The sequence below is a fragment of the Salarias fasciatus genome, chromosome 1 (assembly GCF_902148845.1).
Source record: "Salarias fasciatus chromosome 1, fSalaFa1.1, whole genome shotgun sequence".
In the NCBI taxonomy this organism is placed as follows: domain Eukaryota; kingdom Metazoa; phylum Chordata; class Actinopteri; order Blenniiformes; family Blenniidae; genus Salarias; species Salarias fasciatus.
In genome coordinates, this window is record NC_043745.1 from 38,024,752 (window position 1) to 38,047,274 (window position 22,523).

The following is a 22,523-nucleotide window of genomic DNA, read 5'->3' on the forward strand; positions in this document are numbered from 1 at the left end:
TGGGAAAATATAGACATTTCTATTGATAATACTCTACTCCACAACAAGGAAGATTTAAAGTTCAAATTTAAAGCTTATTTTCGTCTCTTTCTAGTTGGCGGTTGCTTCCTCCAATGGGAAGCAACGAGGTGAAATATTGATCAAATGTGTTGATCCATTCTGGCGTTGATCAAAATCTCAATGCTGGGACAAAACATGATTTCCCACATGATTTTTTTTGAGTCCTTCGTCTTTAAAAAAATACCAGCTGTTGAAACAAGTGACCTTGAATCTGAAAACTCTGAGCCGGCAGACCGCATCAATCCGGAATAAAAAACTTTTCCCTCTCCGGTTTGACTCTTTCTGCCCATCCTGTGTGTCTAACGAATGCAGAGGTGCATTTCAAAAGAGATCCCCGAGGCACGGGACGCCGCCCTCCCCCCTCCAAAAGGAAAAAGCTGCAAGAGTCAACTCTTTCAGGGTTCAAACGCTCTATGAAGCCCAATTGAGCTTTGAAACATGAGGCTGTTTTAATCTGAAAACCCCAAACCGCCTCATGCATGGCCGGGCGGCGGGACACGAAGCGACGAGGTGGGATTAGCTCAAAACAACGTAGGTGTCTCTGTGAAGACACCAAGGAGGGAGACGTGGACGGTGAATGTCAATGAGGGACGGGAGGGTAAACAACGCGCTCTCGAGTGCCGTCAGGCCGCTTTTTTATGCAGATGAAGAGAAGCCATGAGAGTGATGGATTGGTCCCGGCCAGAACTTCTCAGAGCTTTAAACGCTTTCCACAGCGAAATTCTGCTTCCTTTTTTTTTCCTTTTTTTTTTTTTTGGTGTTGTTGTTTACGCCGGAGAGTTTTACCATAAACCTGGAAAGGACTGCATAAGCAAAAACACCCAAAAAGGTGCAAAAAACTAAAAAAAAAAGGCAAAGTGGATTTTATTTTTGGAAGGAAGGTATTAGCTTCCATCAGTTGCAAATGTCAAATCACCAAATACGACTCCTGAATGAAGTCGGGGAAGTCATTTGGCCGATACGATCTGAACGCTGCCATGGAAAAGCGCTCTCCTTCAGATGGAGTCTCCTGCTTTTTTCTCCTTTTTTTATGAAAGCAGAGCCACTCATATTTGTGTGTTTTGGCAGGAAAATGGAACGTAATGACTAAATAAGTATCTTAACCGTCTGGCTGCACTCAGGACTGAATGCCGGGGATTCAAACCTCGCAGAGAGGAAAACTGGTGGAGGAGTTGAGGCTTGGCTCCGTCACAGTCAGTCACAGGCTTGAATTTAACCGTTTAAAGGCTAGAGACATTTAACCTTTTCCCATTTAAAAATCATATTATTGTCCAATAGTTTCAAGAACTAAAGGTAAATCCCATTTAATGATTCAACTTGACGCAGTCCATTTGCTTTTAAAATGTGGGCGGAGTTCATGGGGATGCAACTCATCCCGGCTTGTCCCTTTGCTTCCAATCTGGAGCTGAATACATTATTTAAAACGATAAAAAAAGGCAAAATAGAGTTGTAGAAAAGTGTACTAAAGACTTAGGATTAAAGCATTAAGGGAAGAAAACACCAACAATCGGCGACAGACTGTGGAAGGAATTGATTTAACGAAGCTGGAAATAACTGGAATAAAGTGGAGAAATGAACCGTATATAAGACTGGAAAGGACAATCCTGGACGGGGATCATCCTGTCAGGACATCTTCCCGTCTTTAAGGCCAGTTCCAAATCGAGGGACGTGCCATTGACGGCATTGGTTCTTCAGATTTCTCAAACAAAAACCACCAGAAGCACTACCAACCAGCTACGTGTGTGTCATGAACTAAAATCTGGGGCAGCGGTGTGGTCCAGGTTCTGCGTGGGGGGGGGGTCCGCCCCACGGTCTGAGGACCCCTGAGTAAGAGGATATCTTCCAATGTGCTGCCGAAGATGATAAATGCTTAATATGCCACATTATCGTATTGAAAGCCTGGGAAATGAGTCAAGGCTCTGAGTGATATCGCAAATGAACTTGCTGAGGGGGCAATTGAAAATTGTAAAGATCCCCAAATTACGCTTCTCACGTTCAAGTAGACAGTTTAGAGCAGATGGTGGCAAAACATCTCGAACAGACCAGACACTCCAGATGATTAGCATGTCATGCTAGCAGCCAAACGCTCTCCGTGCTCCGGGTCCGGAGTGGAAACCGGAGCGTTTCGGTGAAACCTCCCGGGTCGCTGAGGGGAATCGGCCGCGAGGTGCAGACGGGCAGCGAAAGTTCAGCTGGCGGGGGAGCCGGCCGGCGGGCGGGCGGGACGGGGAGCGCAGAGGAGCAGAGCGGTTTGGGGAAGTCATTATGCACAAAAGGTTTATCTTCATCTGCTGACTGCGGCAGTCAATTATCGCTCTCATTAGAAGACAGTAATTGCAGCACTGCAGAGTGGGAACGGGCCTGAGATGGCCCGGGTTCAGTTGGACGCTACGCTTTCATTTCAGATTCTGAATAATGCAGCGTCTTTGTGCCGAGGAGAACGTCTCCAGGCATTTCAATTCTTCCTCCAAAGCAATGCGTGTGCGAGAAAGAATCTGGCACGGGCGCCATAACAAGCTCCATCTATCAGAATCACGTCTGCAGGAGGGTTTCCACCGCAGCAGATCTCGTCCAGCAGGGCGACGGGTGTGTTTCCCGGATGTTTCCACCCCGACAGGTACAGCGTCTCCGTGTATGGACACGCTGTGAGTTAGCCCAGGCGAGCCGCCATGAGTCTGCACTCCCACTCACAATCTGATTCCGATACTTGGCGATGGGAGCGCTGACATTTTCTGGCCATCGTTTGGCGCCGAAGACTGTGCCAACCTCTCATACACCAGCCAAATAAGGAAGTAATGGACTCCGGCGTCGCAGCACGGAGTCCATCACGGAGGGTTGTCATTGTTAAAGCATTGCTACAACCATTTCCCAGAAAGACACACCCTGTGCATAAAGCAATGATTAACGTTTAATGGAATTAGGACATTAAGACACTGATGGATAAAATGGGTTTAATATAACGTCCAAGTTCAGGAGGTAAAGGAGCTTCATGAACCGTTTAGACAATGTTTCTTGAAAAATGTCTGGTTTTAGTGTTTTTGTTTTCAGAAACCTTCACACGGCAACGTTTCAAAAATGATACCCTTTTTAAAAAAAACAGGAGAAATGCCGAAAACAATGTGGTATTTTCTCCATTAACTTAGGGGTTGTGTTCTCAGTGTCTCTCAGCGTTGTCATGTAAACGAACCCAAAAACAGTCCAGTAGTTTTCCGTTTCCAGTCAGAAAAGTGTAAATGAGGCCTTACAGTCACGGACCATTAAAGCGATGCCGTCTGATCGCAGCGAGCTCAGGCTCCGCCCCTAATCACCATTCATTCATACAGCTGGCGACATTCTGGGACCACTGGCTGACAGGTTGAACAACAATCCCACTGTTCATCTCAGCCTGTTAGCGTTAGCATGATCCAGCCAAACGATTAAGTATACAAAGCAAAAGCACCATATTCTATATTAGAATCTGAATTGTCGTCAAATTTTCAGTATTGAAGTTTTGCGTCCCAATAACAGGTGTATCATTTGTGGGGTAGTGATTAGAACTCTGGGCTCACAGTGATAAAACTCTCGGTTCGAGTCCAGTCTGAAGGTTTTCCACAGGTTTCCTCCAACAATCCAAAAGCATGCACTGAGCTAAACTGGAGACTCTCCGCTGCCTGCAGGTGAACGGATGGAAGGATTCTTGTCAAACATGACGAATCGCCAAGAAAAGACTCGATACCTTCGCTTCCTCACGTGCAGAAAACAGGAGCGGTTCTGGATGAAAAGCAGGACGCTGAGAACGAGTGGACGTGCGAGCCGTTCAGTCAGCACTTCAGCATCAGAGTGGCGCTAATATGGACAAATGACGCGTCACATACAGTAGAGAGATTATGGAAATGCATAAAGAGAATTAATTACTCTGGTGTAAATTCACACACACACTGACACACACACACACACACACACTGACACACACACACACACACACACACACACAGCAGGGCAGGCAGCGAGGTGTCTGCAGAGCAGAGATACGGCCGTCTTCATCAGCCCCTCCACCCACCCACAGGACCTAATCAGTCAGTGAATACAGGGAAAATGGAGGCTGTCATCTACCTCCGAGCCGACAGACTCCCCGCCGACACTTTCCTCCCGCCGCCGCCGTCCTCCAGAGTGGAGGGAAAAAAAAAAAAAAAAAAAAGAAGATGGATCTTCCCTACAGCTCCATCCACTCCCCAGATATGCTGCATCATATTTCCTCAGATTGGGAGTCGTGTTTCTTTACAGCTCAAATACACATTCTTCCCACCTCACACTTCTGCTATTTTCTTTTTCCATTACTTTGCGCCTCCAAGTTTTTCGATTTCACCGCAGAGTGTGATGGATGCTCGTCGGCTTGATCCACGGCTTCTCCCGGCACGCCGCCGTGACCCCCGACCCCGCCTCGTCGTCGTGGCAACGACCCCGGCGCTCAGCAGCGAGTAATTGATCGTACAAAGACAGAGCGCGAGACTCTGCAGACAGGTGAGCATTGTAAAACTAATGAGACGACTGAAGGAGTTTTACAGGAGAACATCCTGCAGTTTCACCGTCCGTCACTCTGAGCTTCAACACCAAAAATTATAGATGGAAATCCAAGTATGCTTTCTTTTCTTGTTTTAATTGGCATCAACAGAAAGAAGGAAAGTGCTCCTAACAGCAGTTGTTCATTTCCCAGTGGGCCCGGCAGCTCGGCGGCCTTCTCATATTCACGCCCGGCGCTGAAATCGCGCCGTATTTGTTCTGACAGACGTCCAAAGCGGCGCAACGCGGCGCACAACCTGTTACACGAGTCGGGCGGCAGCTTCTTTGTCACGGTGGGAAGGTTTATGCTCGTCATGATGAGTTCAGGGAAAGTTGCGTGATACATTATTCAGGAATCTAAAAGACAAACGGCATCATAACATCGCTGCTCCACAGCAGGTTTGGCAGGAGGCGTCCAAAGCTCTGCCAGCACGGAAATGCCATTCAAATCAGAATGAGGCCCTTTCTAGGCTTCAGAGCGGAGCTGTGAATCAGTGAAGGAGTCCGTTTCTGTTGAGTGTGTGTGTGTGTGTGTGTTTGTGTGTTGACAAATGTTGCCGTGTAAACATGAATCTTTTCTGGAGTGAAAACATGAAAAATGAAGTGCTTTCATTAGAAAAGTCATGTAAACGAGGCCTGGGGTGTGAGAACAGTGACAAACCACACTGCCACACTGAAAACAAAGGACGAACATCGAACGTGTGTGTGTGTTTCTGTTTCGTCTGTGGAGGTCGAAGCAATCAGACCTGAAGTGGCAATCTGACAATCTGAACCTGCAATTCAGTCAAGATCTTTTTTTTTAATATTCATGCATGAAAACAGGGTTGAGTGTTTAAACAGTGAAGTGTTTTGGTTATTATAAATCAGCTAATAGAGAATAAAAGTGAATATTTCCCTCTACATCCTCATTTCCATGTTGTAGTTTATCAGTAAACCAGTGTTCTGCATCTTGTTTGTTTTTTTTTGTTTGTTTTGTTTGTTTTAATAGATTTGAAAAGGTGAACAATGGCATTTTTGGGGGAGTTCCTGAATTGGGAGCATCTACAAGTGTTTGTAAGTTTGCCTGAGACCGACTTTAATCATGTTTGGAGAGTTTAATCCTGCTGACAGAGGGCAGAAAGTGGTGGATCTGGTTTGTCACAGTATTTGGGTCGCTTCACCAAAGCACCAACGCCGGGAAAGACAAAGCTCCGTGGTTACCTACAGGAGCGCTGTGCGTATTTCCAGTCCAGCGCAGAGCCTGCATCAAGCCGTCCACATGATGGAAATAAATACAGATTCCTGTGTGATGAGGTTTCTCCTACTGCGGCTTGGTTCATGTGTCGAGAGGAGTTTAGATTTTTGAGGCTGAAATCAACGACGGCCGAGTATTCCTGACCCCGTGAGCTCAAACCTGGGCATCGGATGGCTTTTGCAGAACAAAACTAAGATATTATACAAGACGCAGGAAGAAACAGCTTTGCTTTTACTCGTCTCCACTGTGCTGCAAGGTTACAATCTGAATATGCTCGCTGACAGAGAACTGGTAAAGAAATCAAGATGTGACGAACGCAGAAGGGAGAAAGCAGCAAATGAAATGAACTCCGACAGCTTTTTGATTGGAGATGCTTCTTTACTGAGGGTGGAACTTTTCAAAAGCGCGCCGACTCCGTCTCCACGGAAACGGGTGAAAACAACTTATCTGGAACGCTGCTGCTGCTGCGAATGAACGTCCTCTGCTGCGTCCGGTTCGATTCCCTGACCTTCCAGCACTTTCATGGTGGCATTAGCGAAGAGGATCTGCCATCACGCCGCGCCTCTCACCCCGTTATTATGCGATCAAGTGCCAGTCTCGTCACTCTCATCCTCACTGGCATCCATCCTGCTTCCGAACTCGCCGCCTTGCTCGTTTAGTGCAGATATCACACATGCTGACAGGCGTGACGAGATGAATAATATCGCTGCCTTCAGCGTTCGCTGTTTCGGACCCATTTTTGACAAATACCAACTTCAAACAGGACAAAAAAGATGTTTTTAAGGTTTTTTTTTTCTAGTTTGTTTTTGTTGCAGCAGAGACAGTGAAAGGTCACCGACACGCACAACCACAAAGAAACAATAAAACACCATGAGAGGAAAAACAATGACATGGCTGATGCATTTGTTCCTGGGAGTTCCTCGGAGAACAAGAGAGATGTTGTTGTTGGTTTTTCAGATTTATTACTTTACATTTTGGTGCTTTATGACTTCGGTGCAGCCGCTGCGGAAATGTGCGCGAGTGTGTGTTGCACTGAATGGATAATAAAGAGAAGAAATTGTGGACTGAGCAAAGCAAAAAAAAAAAAAAAAAGAAAAGACAGAATGATGATTCAGGGAAAGGGGTGATAAAGAAGAGAAGACAAAGGGAAATGATAGGAATGAAAGTGAATGAATGCGAAGATCTGGGTGAACAGCTCAGCAGCTTCCAGCTCCAATATGGTGCAAGTGTGTGAGTGTGTGTGTGTGTGTGTGTGTGTGTGTGTGGCAGGTTAAGGAGGAGAACGGCTGCGGTTCTTCGCAGCACAGAGATGTCTCACATTCTGGAAGCAACACAGGCCAATAACAAAGTTTAATAAGTGTTACTAATACTGACAATAAGACACAATTAGAGCGACGCCCGGAGCTTCAAGAGCTTCAATTAGCGGCTGGTTGAAGAAACTTGGACGGCCATAAAAGGCTCCTCAGCAGTTTTTTTTTTTTTTTTTAATGCTTTTCTGACCCATTTACTTGAGGGACTTTTATTTTAGTTTGAATTGAATAATTGAAGACGCAGTGGCACGTCTACAAGTGAGGAAGTGGCTTCATCTGGCTGCGCTGCAGCCGCACTGTCAAACCCTGTGGGTGGAGGAAGACGAGCTGCACGGAGAGGAAACGCCACGGCGCCGTCCGAGGCGGAGACACACCCGCCGCCATCACATTTCAGTGGTTTGCATGTTTTCCCTGAGCACTCCGGTTGAAAGACATCCGGATTCGCTGACCTGGTGTATTTGAGGCCAGGCTGACGCGACGTCTTCAAGGGAAAATGCATCATTACCTGGAAAATCGAGGAAGACGCAGATCCTCCTGATGATCTACGAGCATTGTGAGCGACCTTCATGCACATCTGACTGAAGCAGGACGCAAAAGGAAATCCATTTCCCATTCAAATCGACATGCAGGGAAATTGTTTGAGGGGTTTTGCACTGAAAGGCTCAATAAAGCTGATTAGATGAACAAACTAATACAGATATGAGTGATATTCGTGTTCCATCATCAACAACATGAACAGGAAACCTGATCGCCGTTCAGCTTGAACTACCAGAAATAACCCATTTCCACCCATATATAAATGTACACACTGCAAATGTGCATAAATGTGTTCATAGAAAAATCATCAAAATAAATAAAACTTTACTACACAAATCAATCTGAGCACCGGTTTATAGGAAATAACAGCTCAGGGATCTACTGCTGCTTTTCTGACGGATCATTTTCTCCGTGGGGACGTTGAAAACACTCCAGACAAAGGACTTCTGGGAATGTTTCAGTTTGCCTTCAGCCAGTGAGCAGCAAACTCCAGATTCAGGTCACTAATGAAGCCGTCAGCTTTCCTTCCTACCAGTTCAGCACACAGCAAACCGCCAGAAACAGGAAACTCAGTTAGATTATCAAACCACAAAATGTAATTGAAATCTAAAAATAAAACAAAAACCCAACCAAATGAACAAAAACAATCCCCGTAAAATGTAACTGAAACAAAAAAAGTACTAAAAGAAAAAAAAGCATTCAAAAATATCAAATTACAACCAAAGTTTAAAATAGCCAAAAAAAATTCAATAATCTATGAAATTGAAAAAAAAAAAAAAAATCAATACAAAAAATTCTATTAAAGGTGAAAAACAATATTAAAAAAAAGTGTAATTGAAAGGTAAACAAAAAGTTCAATTAATGGAAGTAAAAAGAAAGATTAAAGAATAAGATAAAGTGAAGACACAAAATGTCAATAAAAGAGAAATATATTACATAAAATGAAAGAAAAAAAAATCACAAATCAGTCGGACATGTTTGACTACACGAGTGTATTCCTACATGTGTGTATCAAAGTGTGTGGTTGTCTGGATGGATGTGTGAACAACACCACATATAGATTTATATAGACTTATTTTACAATGGGTGTTTTATATGTGTTTTGTGTAGACAGATCGATGGATCAACAGATTGAAAGATAGCTGAAAACAACATTTCTTTAAAATCCAAGCTAACTTGGAGGTTTTCAGTGTATTTTGAAAGCCGACTGAATCAGCTGACACTCGTCTGTCGCCGTGACAACATCTCTGTGTACGACATGAGAAGACTGTAGCAGAACGGCGTGTGTGTGTCTGACAAAGTGTCTCCGTCAAGGGTGGAGATGTGATCAACCCACTTCTTCACGTTTTCAAACTGTCATGTTTCTGGGTGTGCAACGCCAACGCCCCCCCCCCATCAAAAACAGATTAAAATACATCAAAAAGGGGATTAAAGACGGCGTCGACCCCCAAACCCCCTGAATCCTTCAAAGGCCGTCTGCTTCCATCAAAAGATGGGCACACACACACACACGACGCATGACGAGTGTTTGGTTTGCTGTGTGTGAAACGCGGCGTCACGGCTCCGGTCAGAAGCGGGTGTTGCTCGTCGTTCGCCATGGCGGCCGAGAGGCGGGAGACGTAAACACGAGGAGCGTCGAGGAAACTGCGGCGGAGGCAGGAGCAGCTACAGAGGTCAGACAGAAGGTCAGACAGATGGAGACGCTGAGGGGCTCCTTCACGCTGAAGGTTCAGGGCGTTCTGGAGTCCGTTTACACGGCAACAGCGAGAAACTCCGTTTTCTCATCTGGGCTTTTCCCTGCACATTTTAGCTTTGGCTACAAGCTACATCCCTGCACAGCCTCACTTGAGATGTGCTCAACACCATGCACAGCACAGAAATCTGGGCTGTAGCATCTTGTTTAATAGGCACCGAGAGATAACAACAGGGGCTGAAGAGTTTCCCTGTGATGAGGCTGTAAAAACACAATTTGATAAAGTCAAAGAAAACCTTTGAGTTTTCTGATGCGAGGCTGGGAGTCTGGAGCCACTCCACTGGCATGTTTTGGTAAATCAAAGACGAGCGGGAGTCTGCAGCCTTTTTTAGAGGCTCTTTGGGAGGTTTTAGAGAGAAAAACAAACACTGATCTACATACACAAGACACCATTCAGTCCTGAAGAACGATGCTCCACGATGAAGAAAAACTAAGAACAACTGGAATGTAATTGAATCGGAACTTATTCCAAGCAGAAAACTATCAATGACGTCAGCTCAGCTGCTTCAAGGTGGAACTATCTGGACGGAAATCCCAGCAAACGACAGGTCAGGATGAAGCGTCTGTCATTTCCTAAAGCTGTTTTCAGATGCAGAGTTTCGTTCAGACTAATCCAGCATATTTCATTTTATATAGATGACAACCTGATGTAAGTTTATTCATTTACTTCATGCATGAAGAAATTTAGTTTCAATAAACAACACTTACACTAAATGTCCGTTTTACTTATCAGGGAACCATTTACTCAATATTTACCAATGTTTTCTGAGCGTTTTGACAGTCAGTTCACCGTTAATTTTAACTGAAAAGGCAACTTTTTACAAGCGACTCCCAAAGGGAAAATTCCTGAAAACCTTTTTGAAAATGTGTGCCAAGTTTTGTCACAAAAACAAACAACAGCGACAACTCACGGCCGGGTAGGCCAACTACTTCGCTTTCAGCAGTTCCGTCGTTTCCATGGAAACAGACGTCGTTTTCAAAAGGTTTCGGTGTCAAAGTTAAACAATTAAACAGGGCCTTATTGAGATAATATTAAAATTGCCAGGTTAGAGGCGTTTCCAGACATTTCTATTCACCAATATTCCATTTGTAACTATTTTTCTTGGTGAAACAAATCCCTCTTGCAGAAGTGGACGAAGCGCTTCTCCTGGCTGCGGCGGCGGCGCTCCGACGTGCAGAAGCAGAGGCGTTTCCTCCAGCAGAAGGAGCCACACGTCTCGGAGCGATCAATCCCGGATATTAGCCCGCCGTTTGTCAGCTGGGCTCGCCGCCACGCCGGCCATCCGTGACTCATTCCGTCATTACAGCGGCGAGGTCACGCCCACTCCGCCCCCGGCCGCGCCGCCGCTCCCGGCTCTGATGGCGGCCTAATGGCCTGCTCTCTCTACACTGCAATTAACCTTTTTATTGGCCACCTGCCAGCCAGCTGGAGACGCGGCGGCCGCCGTTCGGGCGTATGTGGAGCCATAAATGCGACGGCTAAATGTGTGCAGTTCAAGCTCTCAAGTCGATGAATCTGGATGTGAAAAGTGAGCCGGAGCATGTGTGGCTGTGATCGCCGACAGATTTCACCTGCTCTGCTCTTCAAATAGAAATTGATTGAATCTCACATCCCATCATGGCTGACCCCGGCACATCCCACTGGCTGCGATGCCGCCTGATAGCGGAGCACATCTTGGAACAGGAACTGAACAAGTCCCCTCCGCATTATATGTCAAAGCAGGAAGCGGGATGTTTTATTTGTGCTCTCGACCAGGAACACATCCACAAATCTGTTGGTGCTGGATGAGCAAGAAGTCTGTCAGCTGGTGCAATAAAACAAAGAAATACAGCATGAAAATTTAATGTTGTGAATTCTGAGCTCGTCGTTCGGTCTTTGAAGGCTGTATCTCAAATGATTCCATCGATAAACTTTAATGGAAATTACGACATAACTGGATTCACCCGTTTTTAAACCGTTCATGAATCATTTTCTTTGTATAATTTACTCCCACTTGGATGTAGTGTTTTGATGAGTGCAGGACCATTATTCAGTTAATTCAATCTTCAAATAATACGGTACTCAAACTCCAAGTCAAAAAAATAAAAAGACAGCTATGCGCTGAAGCCCCATTTCCAGTGAAAGCACATACGTTTTTGTTTCTTGTATTTCCGTTTCAGAAAAGCTTCACCTTACCATGGCAACAATTTAAAACTGAAAGTTGCGTTTTCACGTGTTTCGACAAAGTCAGAGTTGGAGTTCTTCCTTGGGAGCGGTATTCAGAATATGACATTTTCAGCGACTCCGAGCAGCGCTATCTCACAGCGACTCACACACTTTTGTAGATCTGCTGCCGCTGTTCGAAGTCAGTGAGAGTTGGTGAGTCCACCAATCAGAAATCAGAGGCAGACTGGAGACTTTCCGCTCGCCAGACATCAAGAAAGGAAAGAAAACTTTGAAACTTTCAGACTTTGTCACTTCCTGTGTAAATTATTTTCAAAACATCGGACTGAAACACTGTTGTGTAAACAGGGTGTCAAAGTATTTTTTTCGGGAGTTTTTCTCTCTCTTCTTTTTCCAACTACTTAACGAGAAAATATGTTCTTGAGAGCAAACCCAGTTTAGAATGGCTGAGTGAAATGAGGTATGTGAGCGGCCTCTAGTGGGATGAGGGGGCGGGGCAAGTCAAACATGTTTTTACAAATTTTTTTTTAAATTTCTTTGAAAATATCTAAAATGAGCCAAACAGTTAAAAAAATTGCAACAAACATTAAATTCCTATTTAAAAAAAGTAAGAAGAAGGAAACAAGAAGAAGCTACTAGAGTAAGCCTGAGGGATGGGTTATTATGAATTTGGTGCTTTTATAGACTGAATTCCGTTGGTACAACTGAGTACCGATTCACGTTAACGCTACAATGTTTCGATACCTGAACGCATCCTTGTGACTGAGGGAGAAGAGTGGGGGATTTTCCATGCTGGACCTGAATGCAGCATTGATAGCACAAGAACGTAACGACGTCAGTAGCGAGCAGGTCAACAAAGCAAGCGTGACCACAAAGCGCTCGAATGTATGCCTCCGCTTTTCAAAATAAGATGCAGATTACGCTCGCTGCGGTGGGAATACTTGGTTCCTGGTTAAGAACTCGATTTCTCTAAAGGCTGAGGAGTGACCAGACTCAGCTCTACGGCTACAACTCCTGCATTTGGCACCGTTAGCATGCTAGCGTCTGTTAGTCTGCTAGTCCATTAGCGACTCGTCGTCTGCCGGCAGCAACAAAACAACATTTATTTTGACATAAACATATAAACAGCACATAAAACTGGTACCACCAAGTACCAGTACAGATTCTCAGGTACTCTGTTGGTTCACATGTGAACGGTGGCCATCTCTACTGAGCCTCCACTACCACATCCTCAGGTCGGCCACATTGTCTCATGGTAAACACAGTTTGAGCTTGAGCACCGCTGAAGCAGCACACTGCTTTAGCTGATTCTGCACAGAAAAGTCCCAGAATGTGAATCCTACCCGAGTCTTCTGGTGGTGGTGGGGGGCCTGCTAACCCCTCCCCCTCCAGCCCGCTCAGCCCAACAATACATGCAAATCTATTACTTGTGGGCCCAGGAGAAAGCTCCACAGGGTAAATCTAAATATACTGCAGCAACGTGACAACCGTGAGTTCGACTGCTGAGACAAGCAGCGTCTGAGAGCTTGTGTAACAGACGGCGTTACACAACCCGCCGTTTCCCTCCGCGCCCGCGCTGCCCGACAGAAACACGCTGCCTCATTAACTTATTACTGAAAACGCAGAGAACGGCAGTGACACGCCGCGTCTCTCGCAATCTGAGAGGCTGATACTGTACCGTCCCGCTGTCGACTCCAGGGCCTCTCGGCAGCTCGCTGGATCTGGTACGCCGCGGCCGCGCCGCCCAACGCCACGGCGGAGCAGAAAGCGCACAGTCAAATGCATTTTGTGGCTCTTTCCAGCTGCAAATTGAATTTCGGGGCACGACTCGACTCACAACACCTAATAATCCCACGTCATTCGCCGTCCCCAGAGAGAACAAGGTCACACTGTAGGAGTGGTAATGGAAGAAAAGACGCAACCTCTGACAGGCGTTCATCCAGAATGGAGACGAGGCGAGGGAGGAAACATTCAGAGCAGAGGAAGTGTGACTGGCTGAGCAATGGAAGGACTAAACATAATGAAGAGAAGCAACAAAGGACTATTTTTATATCTAAAGATGTTACGTGGGAGAGCGGTGACAGCACAGCCGTGGAGGAGCCATCATTGAGAAACACGTTAGAATGGAAACCAAAGTATCCGAGGAGTCTCTCGACACCACTCTTCGTCATTTTCAGCTGATTTTGTATTGTCGAGGTGGAGAAAGGTCGAAGCTACACTGGGACCTCATGGGCTTCTGTTCTGTTTCGAACCCAGAGCCATGCAGGACAAACCTTCATCTTTAGAGCCAATTCACCAAAAACTGGAGAGAAAAGCCAAGTAAAAGACTGAAAGAGCATTCAATTACAGCTGATACATCCTGCGAGCCTGTTTTAGCTTTTTATGACACATTATTTGTAAATTCATCTCAGGTTTCAACAGTTTTCATCTTCTTTTGGACACAGGATATTACTTGATATTTGCCTCGATTTCTGCTGCTTGATACACGTTTTATTTTTATTTTTTAGACATTTATGTGAATTTATTTAGAATTTTGTGAGTTGTCAGTGTCATTCTTTTGTCTTTTGGTTCATTTTTTTTCATTCAAGTGAAGTTTTGTCTTTTTTTGTAATTTGCGTGTATTCTTGGTCATTTCACAACTGGAGTAAAATCTTTCCTAATGACTTCTGATTTTTATTCATCCGTCAATCTTGTACTTTATTTGTTCGTATTTAATCACCTGCATCATTTCTACATGTGGGTTGTGTGTTAATGCAAATGTAAACATGCTAGATGAAGGAATTATTAATGATCATCCTCATCAAACACAGGAAGAACATGCAAACAACACTCCTTAAAGGTCCCATGCCTCAAAGCCAACTGCATCACAGTAATAGGATCATTAACAAAAGCCTCTACATGAAACAAAGAAACAGAATCAGCGCTGTCAGACTGGGTTAAGAGCGGGTCGGGACCCGGGACCCGGGACTCCACAGGCTGGGAGTCCGCTCCTGGATGTGGATGCTGCTGAGTGCATTAAGAGAAACATCCTCCCTGGACTTGCTTCTAAACTTAGAAAAGTCTGTCCGCCGCCCTGAGAGGCCGGACTGAGTCACTCCCAGTGAGTCAGTCAGAAATGAACCGTCGGGGCTTTTATGGAATATGAGCAGGGTTTTAACGGTGCTTCAGAGAAATGGTTTCAATACCAGATTGTCGTGCAAATATCTATTTGAGGGCGTCTAAAAGCGCTGACAATGGGTCGAATCCCAATAACAGTAGGGGGAATTACGCAAACAGAAGAAAATGCATGATAAAGCGTGACACTGGCTCAAATTGTGATTAGAAATTACCTTAAAAATAAAGGCAATGTTACCGACTTGCAGACACTAAATGAACAAAAACGTCCTATTTTTGGGTTTTACAATCATCCTTATCTCCAACGGGTTTTTACACACAGTTATTAATGTAATGATGACCATTCCCTGCTTTGTTCAGGCAGCAGCAGATGAAGTGTGGGGAACGCCGGCTTTCTTTATGACGGCGCCGAGTGGGAGTATGTAAAACTTTAAGAGCCGTGTGGCTGAAGGGCTCAACCACAAGTTTTTGATTCAGCACATTTCGAACCGCAGACTGAGACATAAAAATTTACGCCCTCCGGACGGAACGGCCACCTGTTCGGCAGCCGATCGGCAGTGCGAAGGGCTCCCGTTCAAACCTCAGCGATCGTCAATGTCAGCGGCGAGAACAGGCGGGACGGGTTGGTTTTAAGCTACTGAGGTGCGTCGCTGCGATGGAAACAAGGCTCCTACCTGCCACGGCGAGGCGAGCTGTGCGGCTGGAAATGGAGCCCAGGTTGTCGATGGTGGCGACGCACTGGTAGGTGCCCTCGTCGGGCTTGTTGTGCTTGGAGTGGACGACGTGGGTGAAGAACAGCGAGCCGTCGGGGAGGATGTGCCGCCGCTCGTCGGAGACCAGGCTCATGAAGGTGCCGTCTTTCTTCCACTCCACTCGCGCCGGCGTGGCGGCGTCGCTGTGCGCCGAGCAGTTGAGCAGCGCCGAGTTTCCCCGGACGGCCAGCACGTCCTGGGGCTCCACCGTGAACCAGAAGGGGCTGAAGGGAAGCGCCGCCGAACCTGAGCGGGGCGAGAGGAGACAGGTGAGACACGGAGGAAGGCTTTAGATGGCGTGAAATCCTGGGTGACATCCAGCAGCTGATGCTGGACGGAGACTGCAGCTGATGCCAATGTTGTTATTATTGATTTTTTTTTAGTCACACCGACATGTGTAAATTTATTGAATTTAACACTTGCTTCAGATTCTGTCATCTGAAAAGCCTCAGCATGATCTGATGCGTTACTGAACACTGAGCCAGGAACGGGTCTTTATTCACACAGCAGGCGTTGAAGGACCGGAGCCAATCGCGGCTAAAAACAGGCAGATCACCTTCTGAACGCACGGCCGGCATGAAGGAAAGACGACACACACAGTTTAGAGTCACCAGTCCAGCTGAGAGGCAGGACGTTGTATTCCTGGAGGAAGCTTCATCACAAACAGCCAACCAGAAGCAGAACCGATGCTGTTGAGTTTTAGGATGAAATGCGGTGTGGAAGGGTTTGTGCCGACGTGCATTTTTGCACCAGAAGAGTTTCAAGCGCAAATGCAATTCTCAATGCACAAATGACAAATGAAGACATTTTTTTCCCACATCTTTGACCAACAAAGGCTTTAGCTTGGCTAGGCGTTAGCTGTGCAATACTATCTGAGGAGCTTTTCTCCAAATCGTAGCCTCCTTTTCTCAACTTTTACCTTGAGGAGAAAGTTCTAACGATGCAGAACAAAGTCAGCAGCTCGTGCACTTTTGGACTTTTTGTTCACCATTCAGGTGAGAGCATGAACCGGATCAACAACAATATATCTAAAAATTGTGTAAAAAGTTAAAGTGTTCCTAAGTTCTTCCCTTCAAACCATCTAGCAGTCATTCTGCAGCAGCTGATTCAAGAAAGTTAAAAAAAGCAGCATTTTTTCCTTCCATCGCGTGTTTTGACTGCAAATCACATTTTCAAAGACGTCACTGACTTCAATGGCATATTTCAGAAGTTGCTCTAAAAATGAAAGGAAGCTGCAGGAGTGGTGCCCAAACATTGAATGAAATGTTCCCAAAGCAAAGCGCCTCTTTGTTCATTCTGCCTTTTCAGCCGACGCGCCTCAGTCTCTCCCGGAGACTCCGAGAGGCTTTTTATTACCGAACCACAAACCCCGGCGGGGCCGGGCCAGAGGAACTGACAAATTTAACCCAGTCTAGCCTCCCTGGCAGAGTTAATATCACGTCTTGCTTTATCATAAGTACAGAGTGCAGTGGAGGAGTAAACACGTCGCAGCGCCGCCGCCGCTTCCTTTCCCCGAGCGTGAGCGCCAACGCCGCCCCGACATGGATAGAGCCAGAGTCAGAGTCAGTGCAATCGCTTTGCATTTGTCCTCATCCATTATTCAGGCTCTCCCGCCCTAAGAGTCACGCAGTGGTACTGTTTAGATAAATAATACCAATTATCAGTTCTGCAGGGATGAGGTACAGCAGGAAAAAATAATTAAGGGGGTATGAAGGTATTTAAATAATGCAGCGAGTGGAGTATAATAAGTGGCCGGGTGTTAAACGCAGTTTAAAATATGCTGCTCTCTTCTGAGGAAGCGGCGTGTCTCCAGGGGAGCGCGAGACAGGGACCAAGGAGAAAGAGCCGACGACAAGACGCTATGTCAACGGTTCAGCCATTCAACTACCGGGAGGTAATTTCTCCTCCTCGCGGCGCCGAGTCCCTGGTGAGAGATCCAAGGAGAGAGGCAGCGTAGTGCACGGTCCATTATGATGGCGATACGACCGCTTGTCCTCCCCGCACTCGCTTCTCTTCAAAGCACAAACAATTACTGCACAAAGTGACGGAAGAGAAGCATTTCCTCACTCTTCACACCGGGGGATGAATGTGAGACAAGAGCAGCAGTGCAATCATCTCCGCATTAATTCAGCGATAAGGAAAGCTTCAATGGGGAAGCGGCTCCGGTTCTGTCTCGCTGGACATCAGAGGGCCTCGGCCTCTCTGTCTGAATCCAGGCCAGATTGATTAGCGCCGTCTCTTCACAGTACACCAAGGAAAATCTCTGCCATCAGCTCTGTAGGCTTCCACCTGACTTATTTCCTCTGAAACTGCTTCAGAGTCATTTCCACTGCGAGCGCTCTGCAGCCAGATTGAAAAGCAAGTAAAGCAAAAAAAAAAAAAAAGAAAAAAAATCCAGGATGCTGAACTTTTATTAGATCTGCTGACGCAAAAGATAGTAAAAAGCGCTCTAAACATTCTGAAAGTCCCTTCAGGCAGAATAAGTGGATGTAAAATTCAAATGGAACAAACAGAAGCGAGGATCGAAATATTCCACAGATTCATCCGGACCGACGCGTCTTTCAGCTCTTAGCGCTGCGCCGGTGGTTTAAATTAGGCAGAAGCAAGCAGCTGATTGGAGGAGATCAATAACAATCAGAGGACATGGTGCCGAACGCATTTCACCCACGGTGTTCGTGACGGATGGAGAGAGAGCCGGGGGGGGGGGGGGGGGGGGATCCGTCACTGCTGCAGACCAGAGGCACTACGGCATGCTTCATCATGGCTGTCCAACACACACACACAAACACACACCACACACACACACACACACACACACACACACACACACAGTCAAAAGACCATCCTCAGCCTCTCTGAGCTGAAAGAGCTGGAAGGTCCTGCAGTGTTGCTATCACAGCCGGAGCAGCGGCTGTTAGCAGCTTTATATCCCTGTCCTTCCAACGGGGGGGGGGGGGGGGGGGGGGGGGGGGTCTGCTGGAGATGGGGATAAACCAGGAGAGAAAGTGGGATTTTGCCTCTATTGACATTAAATACCACTGGATATGTTCTCCCAGGAAAAAAAAAATAAAAAAATTACACAGAAATAGGGAAGCAGGGAACATCTGGAGATTCACTCTTCCCAGCATGAATACGACTTTTACTCTTCATTGTTGAAAATAAATGTAAAATAGATAATTGGACGATAAAACTGCCATTTAAATAAAACAATTTTAGAATAGATTAGAGAATCGGTTCCGAATTCCGTCCCTTATAACTTGTTTCCTCAGAGCACCTGAAGAAATTCCTTTCAGTTCCCGACATGCCGATCACACCGGACAACCAACGGACCAAAGTTCATCATTTTAAATGTCAAGTTCACAACATACACTGGAAAAAAAACACACAAAAACATGAGGATGGACATTTGACATTCAATCAAACATCAGCACTTAGTGCGAGACGCGGCGTGGTTCAAGGTCAGTGTGCCGCCAGCAGCGGCCGCCACACTTAAAAAATCCATACTGTATTCATCCAACAAGTACCAACACACACACACACACACACACGCACACACACCATCAAAACAACGATGCAGAACATAACAACCAAAGTGAAAAACTCCAGCAGCCTTGTGGATCCACTATCTGAACACATTTTGATGAAAAGGCGTGAAAACAACAATAAGAAACCATATATAACTACACTAAATAAAGTTATTAGTTATTTGGGTATCAAAGGTGGAAAAACAAAAGTTCCTGGACTTGGGCATTAAGCACCTTCACCTTGGTAAGAAGAAGAAGAAGAAGAAGAAAAGAAAAAAAAAACTAGTGTCTGCGGTTAATATCTAAATCAGTCCAAACTGCTTTTCCTGGAAGAGACGGAGGACGATAAGGAAGCAGGTTAAATGAGGCGCGTAAGGCCAGCCATCTCAGCAGGAAGCAGGGATCTGTATCTGCAGCATGTGATTAAACACAAACTCATTACACACACACACACACACACACTCAGAAAAAAGGAGAGGCTGAGATTAAAGAGGGGCGTCAGGAGAAAGTTTGACTTTGGGGAACTAACGAAGAGGCTCTGGCTTGTTGCGGGTGGAGAAGATGACTAATGAACACCTGCAGAACGAGCCACGTTCTATTGATGCATGCTGGAGGATTCATTGACAGAACAACTCAACACAGGCTGTGTTCCCATTCATCAAAGTGCGCGGATTATATATCTTGCCAAACTTTGCAGGAACAGAACATAATGAAAAAGAGATGAGGTGAACTTCAGGATAACTTTCTGCAGCGGGCGCCTGAACAGCTCTGAACCACAAACTGCTGCTGCTGAATTCACCTGCTGCAGAATCCAGAAGCTCAGGAGGAATCCAGTGTTTGAAAATGCTTTGGCGCCGTCGCCATGGAGACGGGGAGAAACGCAACTTTCCTGAAGCGTTGCTGCAGTGCCTGTAGCGCCAGCTCACGTCCGGCATGCTAACCGCACACTCCTGCGTGTGAACAGATCCCCTGGAATCTGGATTTTTCCTCTCAATGATTAAAAGCCAACCTCTCCAGCAGACCAAAGAAAACATCAATCAAATGTGCTTAAAGTAAATCAGCACAGCGCCGAAGCTTCGCCAACGACTCCGTCATCTCAAACTGTGGAAGATCCACGGTCAGGTTTTCAGGTTGTGGACTGAGGGAAGAAAACGTCTGAACCTGCTGCATTCTGAGTCCATCTGCACCAAATCAGCCTCTTTACAATGATCCCTACAGCTGCACACACACACACACACACACACACACACACACACACCTCCATGCCAGAAAGGGTTACTACTGAAACACTGCAGGCTTTTAGCAGCCCAGCTGCAGAGGTAAAGAAATGGTGGAGGAGCCAGAAAGTGCATTACAGTGTGGGAAGCCTCATCTATTCAGGTCCACCGGTGTGGTGGTGGGGGGGGAGGGGGGAGCGGGGTGGTGGAGGGGCGACACCCCCCCGCCCCCGTTTGTGTTTGAAAAATAGGAACCTTCACGCCGGGCAACTGTTGAGAATGAAGGAGCAGAGAGCACGGGGTTAGAAAATGAGGTTGTCTGCTTGATAAGTATGGGCTGTTACCCGAGTCCCAAATCCACTTTTCTCAGCAGTCATGAAAGGTTTGGGAGGCGAGCTGGAGGTGGCGCCCCCATACGCTCCCCCCCTCCCAGGTGCTGCCTCACGCTCGGATGAAAGAGCCCGAGCCCGGCGCTGGAGCCCCGCTTTTTCTTTGCAGCTGGTGTTAAAAGCGTGGTTTTTTTTTCCAGACATTACCGGAGCTTAATGTCAGGGTGAAGTGTGTGTTCAGACCCGCAAAGCCCCAACTTTAACATCTCTGAGCTGCAGCGTTTAGACATCTGTGAAGAAAGGACTCACAGCAGCCAGGCTGGTAAACTGGCTTTTGTGACCAGTGTTTTTATGGCAGAGGATCAATTTCTGTTTTTGCAGTTTGCGGATTACTCTCAATTGAAGGTAGAGAAAAGGCCGGAGTGGTGGGTGAGGTTCCGTCGCTCTCCGCACAAAGACCCCCTTCTCTCCCATTCCGGCCCGGCTCAGCGGGAAGCCTCCTCCGCTCATTGAGCCGCTGTCTGAGAGCCGCCATATTGACTCCCCTCCGTATCGAGCTGCACCTCTCAGCACCGCGGCACAGACCCGCTCTGTGGCCAGGAACAGCCCCATGTCTTCCAGTCAGCCATAACATTACGACCACCGGTCTAAGGCCACACTGTTTCAAGTGAAAATGCATCATTACTGCATTTTATACTCAGAAAAATTTCCATTTTCATCCGTTTCAATGGAGACAAAGTCAGAGTGTTTTAGAAAAGTCGCGTTTTCATTCTCCCTGAGCAAAGTTGTTGTGTAAACAGACACTGAAAAAGCAACAAAAGCAGCAGACATCCAGTTCATCGCACTGCAGGCTGGGAAATCTGCACCTGGGCCATGATAATCAGAGCTTCATTTGACCAAATCTTCGATTTGCTTTAAAGAAATAGTCTTTTTTTTTCCATTTCCGCTATCAGCGGTCCCGTGTGTTTAATGCATCCCTCTTTGGATTATGTAAGAAAGCAGTTTTTCGCCACTCAGCGGTGTTTCGTTATCTGGATCCTCGAGCTGCCGGGGCTTTGTGAAGGAAGAGCGAGCTGAGAGGAGAGAATCATTAGCTGCACAGGCAGGATGAATGGAGGCGCTCTGCGACAAACCGAGCTGCTGTCTCTCCGCCGCTCGTCCGTCCTCGCTCCGCGCCAGGCCTGCTTTAATGACACTAATGGAAACGCTTGTCTCAGCCTCCCACCCACACGTCCTCGCTCTCCTACTTCATCTCTACACTTCAGCTCTCTCGCTCTCTCTCTCTCTTTTGCTGAATCTTTCATCCTCTCCATCTCTCCAAACATCCATCTAAAGCCCATCTGTCACCCAGAAACACCTCAGGGAAATAACAATGATCCTGAGACCGGGCGTGTCTTTAATGGAACGGCAGACAAAATTGCACCTAAACCGTTAAATTTGAGGTGCATGTCTGTTTAGGGGGAGAGGTGTCCTTTTCTCATCAAACGGCGAGAGCAGAGGTTCCCCCAAGGATTCTATTAGAGCGTGATTGCAAGTCGAGGCAGTTAGCTCACTTATTTCATTTCGCTAAGTTTGACATTTGGGCACTTGACTCGAATTGAATCAAAGGAATGAAGATTTTGAGAGGAGACACTTATTTCATTATAAAGTAAGCGAGGAGAAAAAGGAAAGGGCAGATTCATCAAGACAGATTAGCGTTCTGAACGCTGTGAAGGACGACTGCGAGGCTGCTGGTCTTTACACATCAGAGACGAGCCCAATCCCAGCCCGGGGGATCAAAATCACATCTGATCTGAAGGAAAGACTCACAATAGACTCTAATTGTCTGCTATGATTGGCGAGTCGATGCCTCGCTCCGTGTGTGGAGGGGGAAGCTGGTTTACAGGCGCCCGGCGTCACGTGGCAACCATGGCAAGAGGTGTGTGAGGAGATCTGACGGAAAGATAAGCGACCTCTGACACTGCTGAGAGCGGCGAAAACCCACAAGACA

General features: G+C 46.5%; 1 protein-coding gene across 3 annotated transcripts in view; it reads right to left on the reverse strand.

Annotated features, from left to right (window-relative positions):
- neo1a (neogenin 1a) overlaps positions 1–22,523 on the reverse strand; it is a 205,012-nt gene that overhangs the window by 117,245 nt on the left and 65,244 nt on the right. For all 3 annotated transcript variants that reach the window (XM_030106726.1, XM_030106658.1, XM_030106578.1), the window contains exon 2: positions 15,386–15,709. In XM_030106726.1, the coding sequence (XP_029962586.1) occupies positions 15,386–15,709 (324 nt within the window). The remainder of the gene's footprint in view (positions 1–15,385; positions 15,710–22,523) is intronic.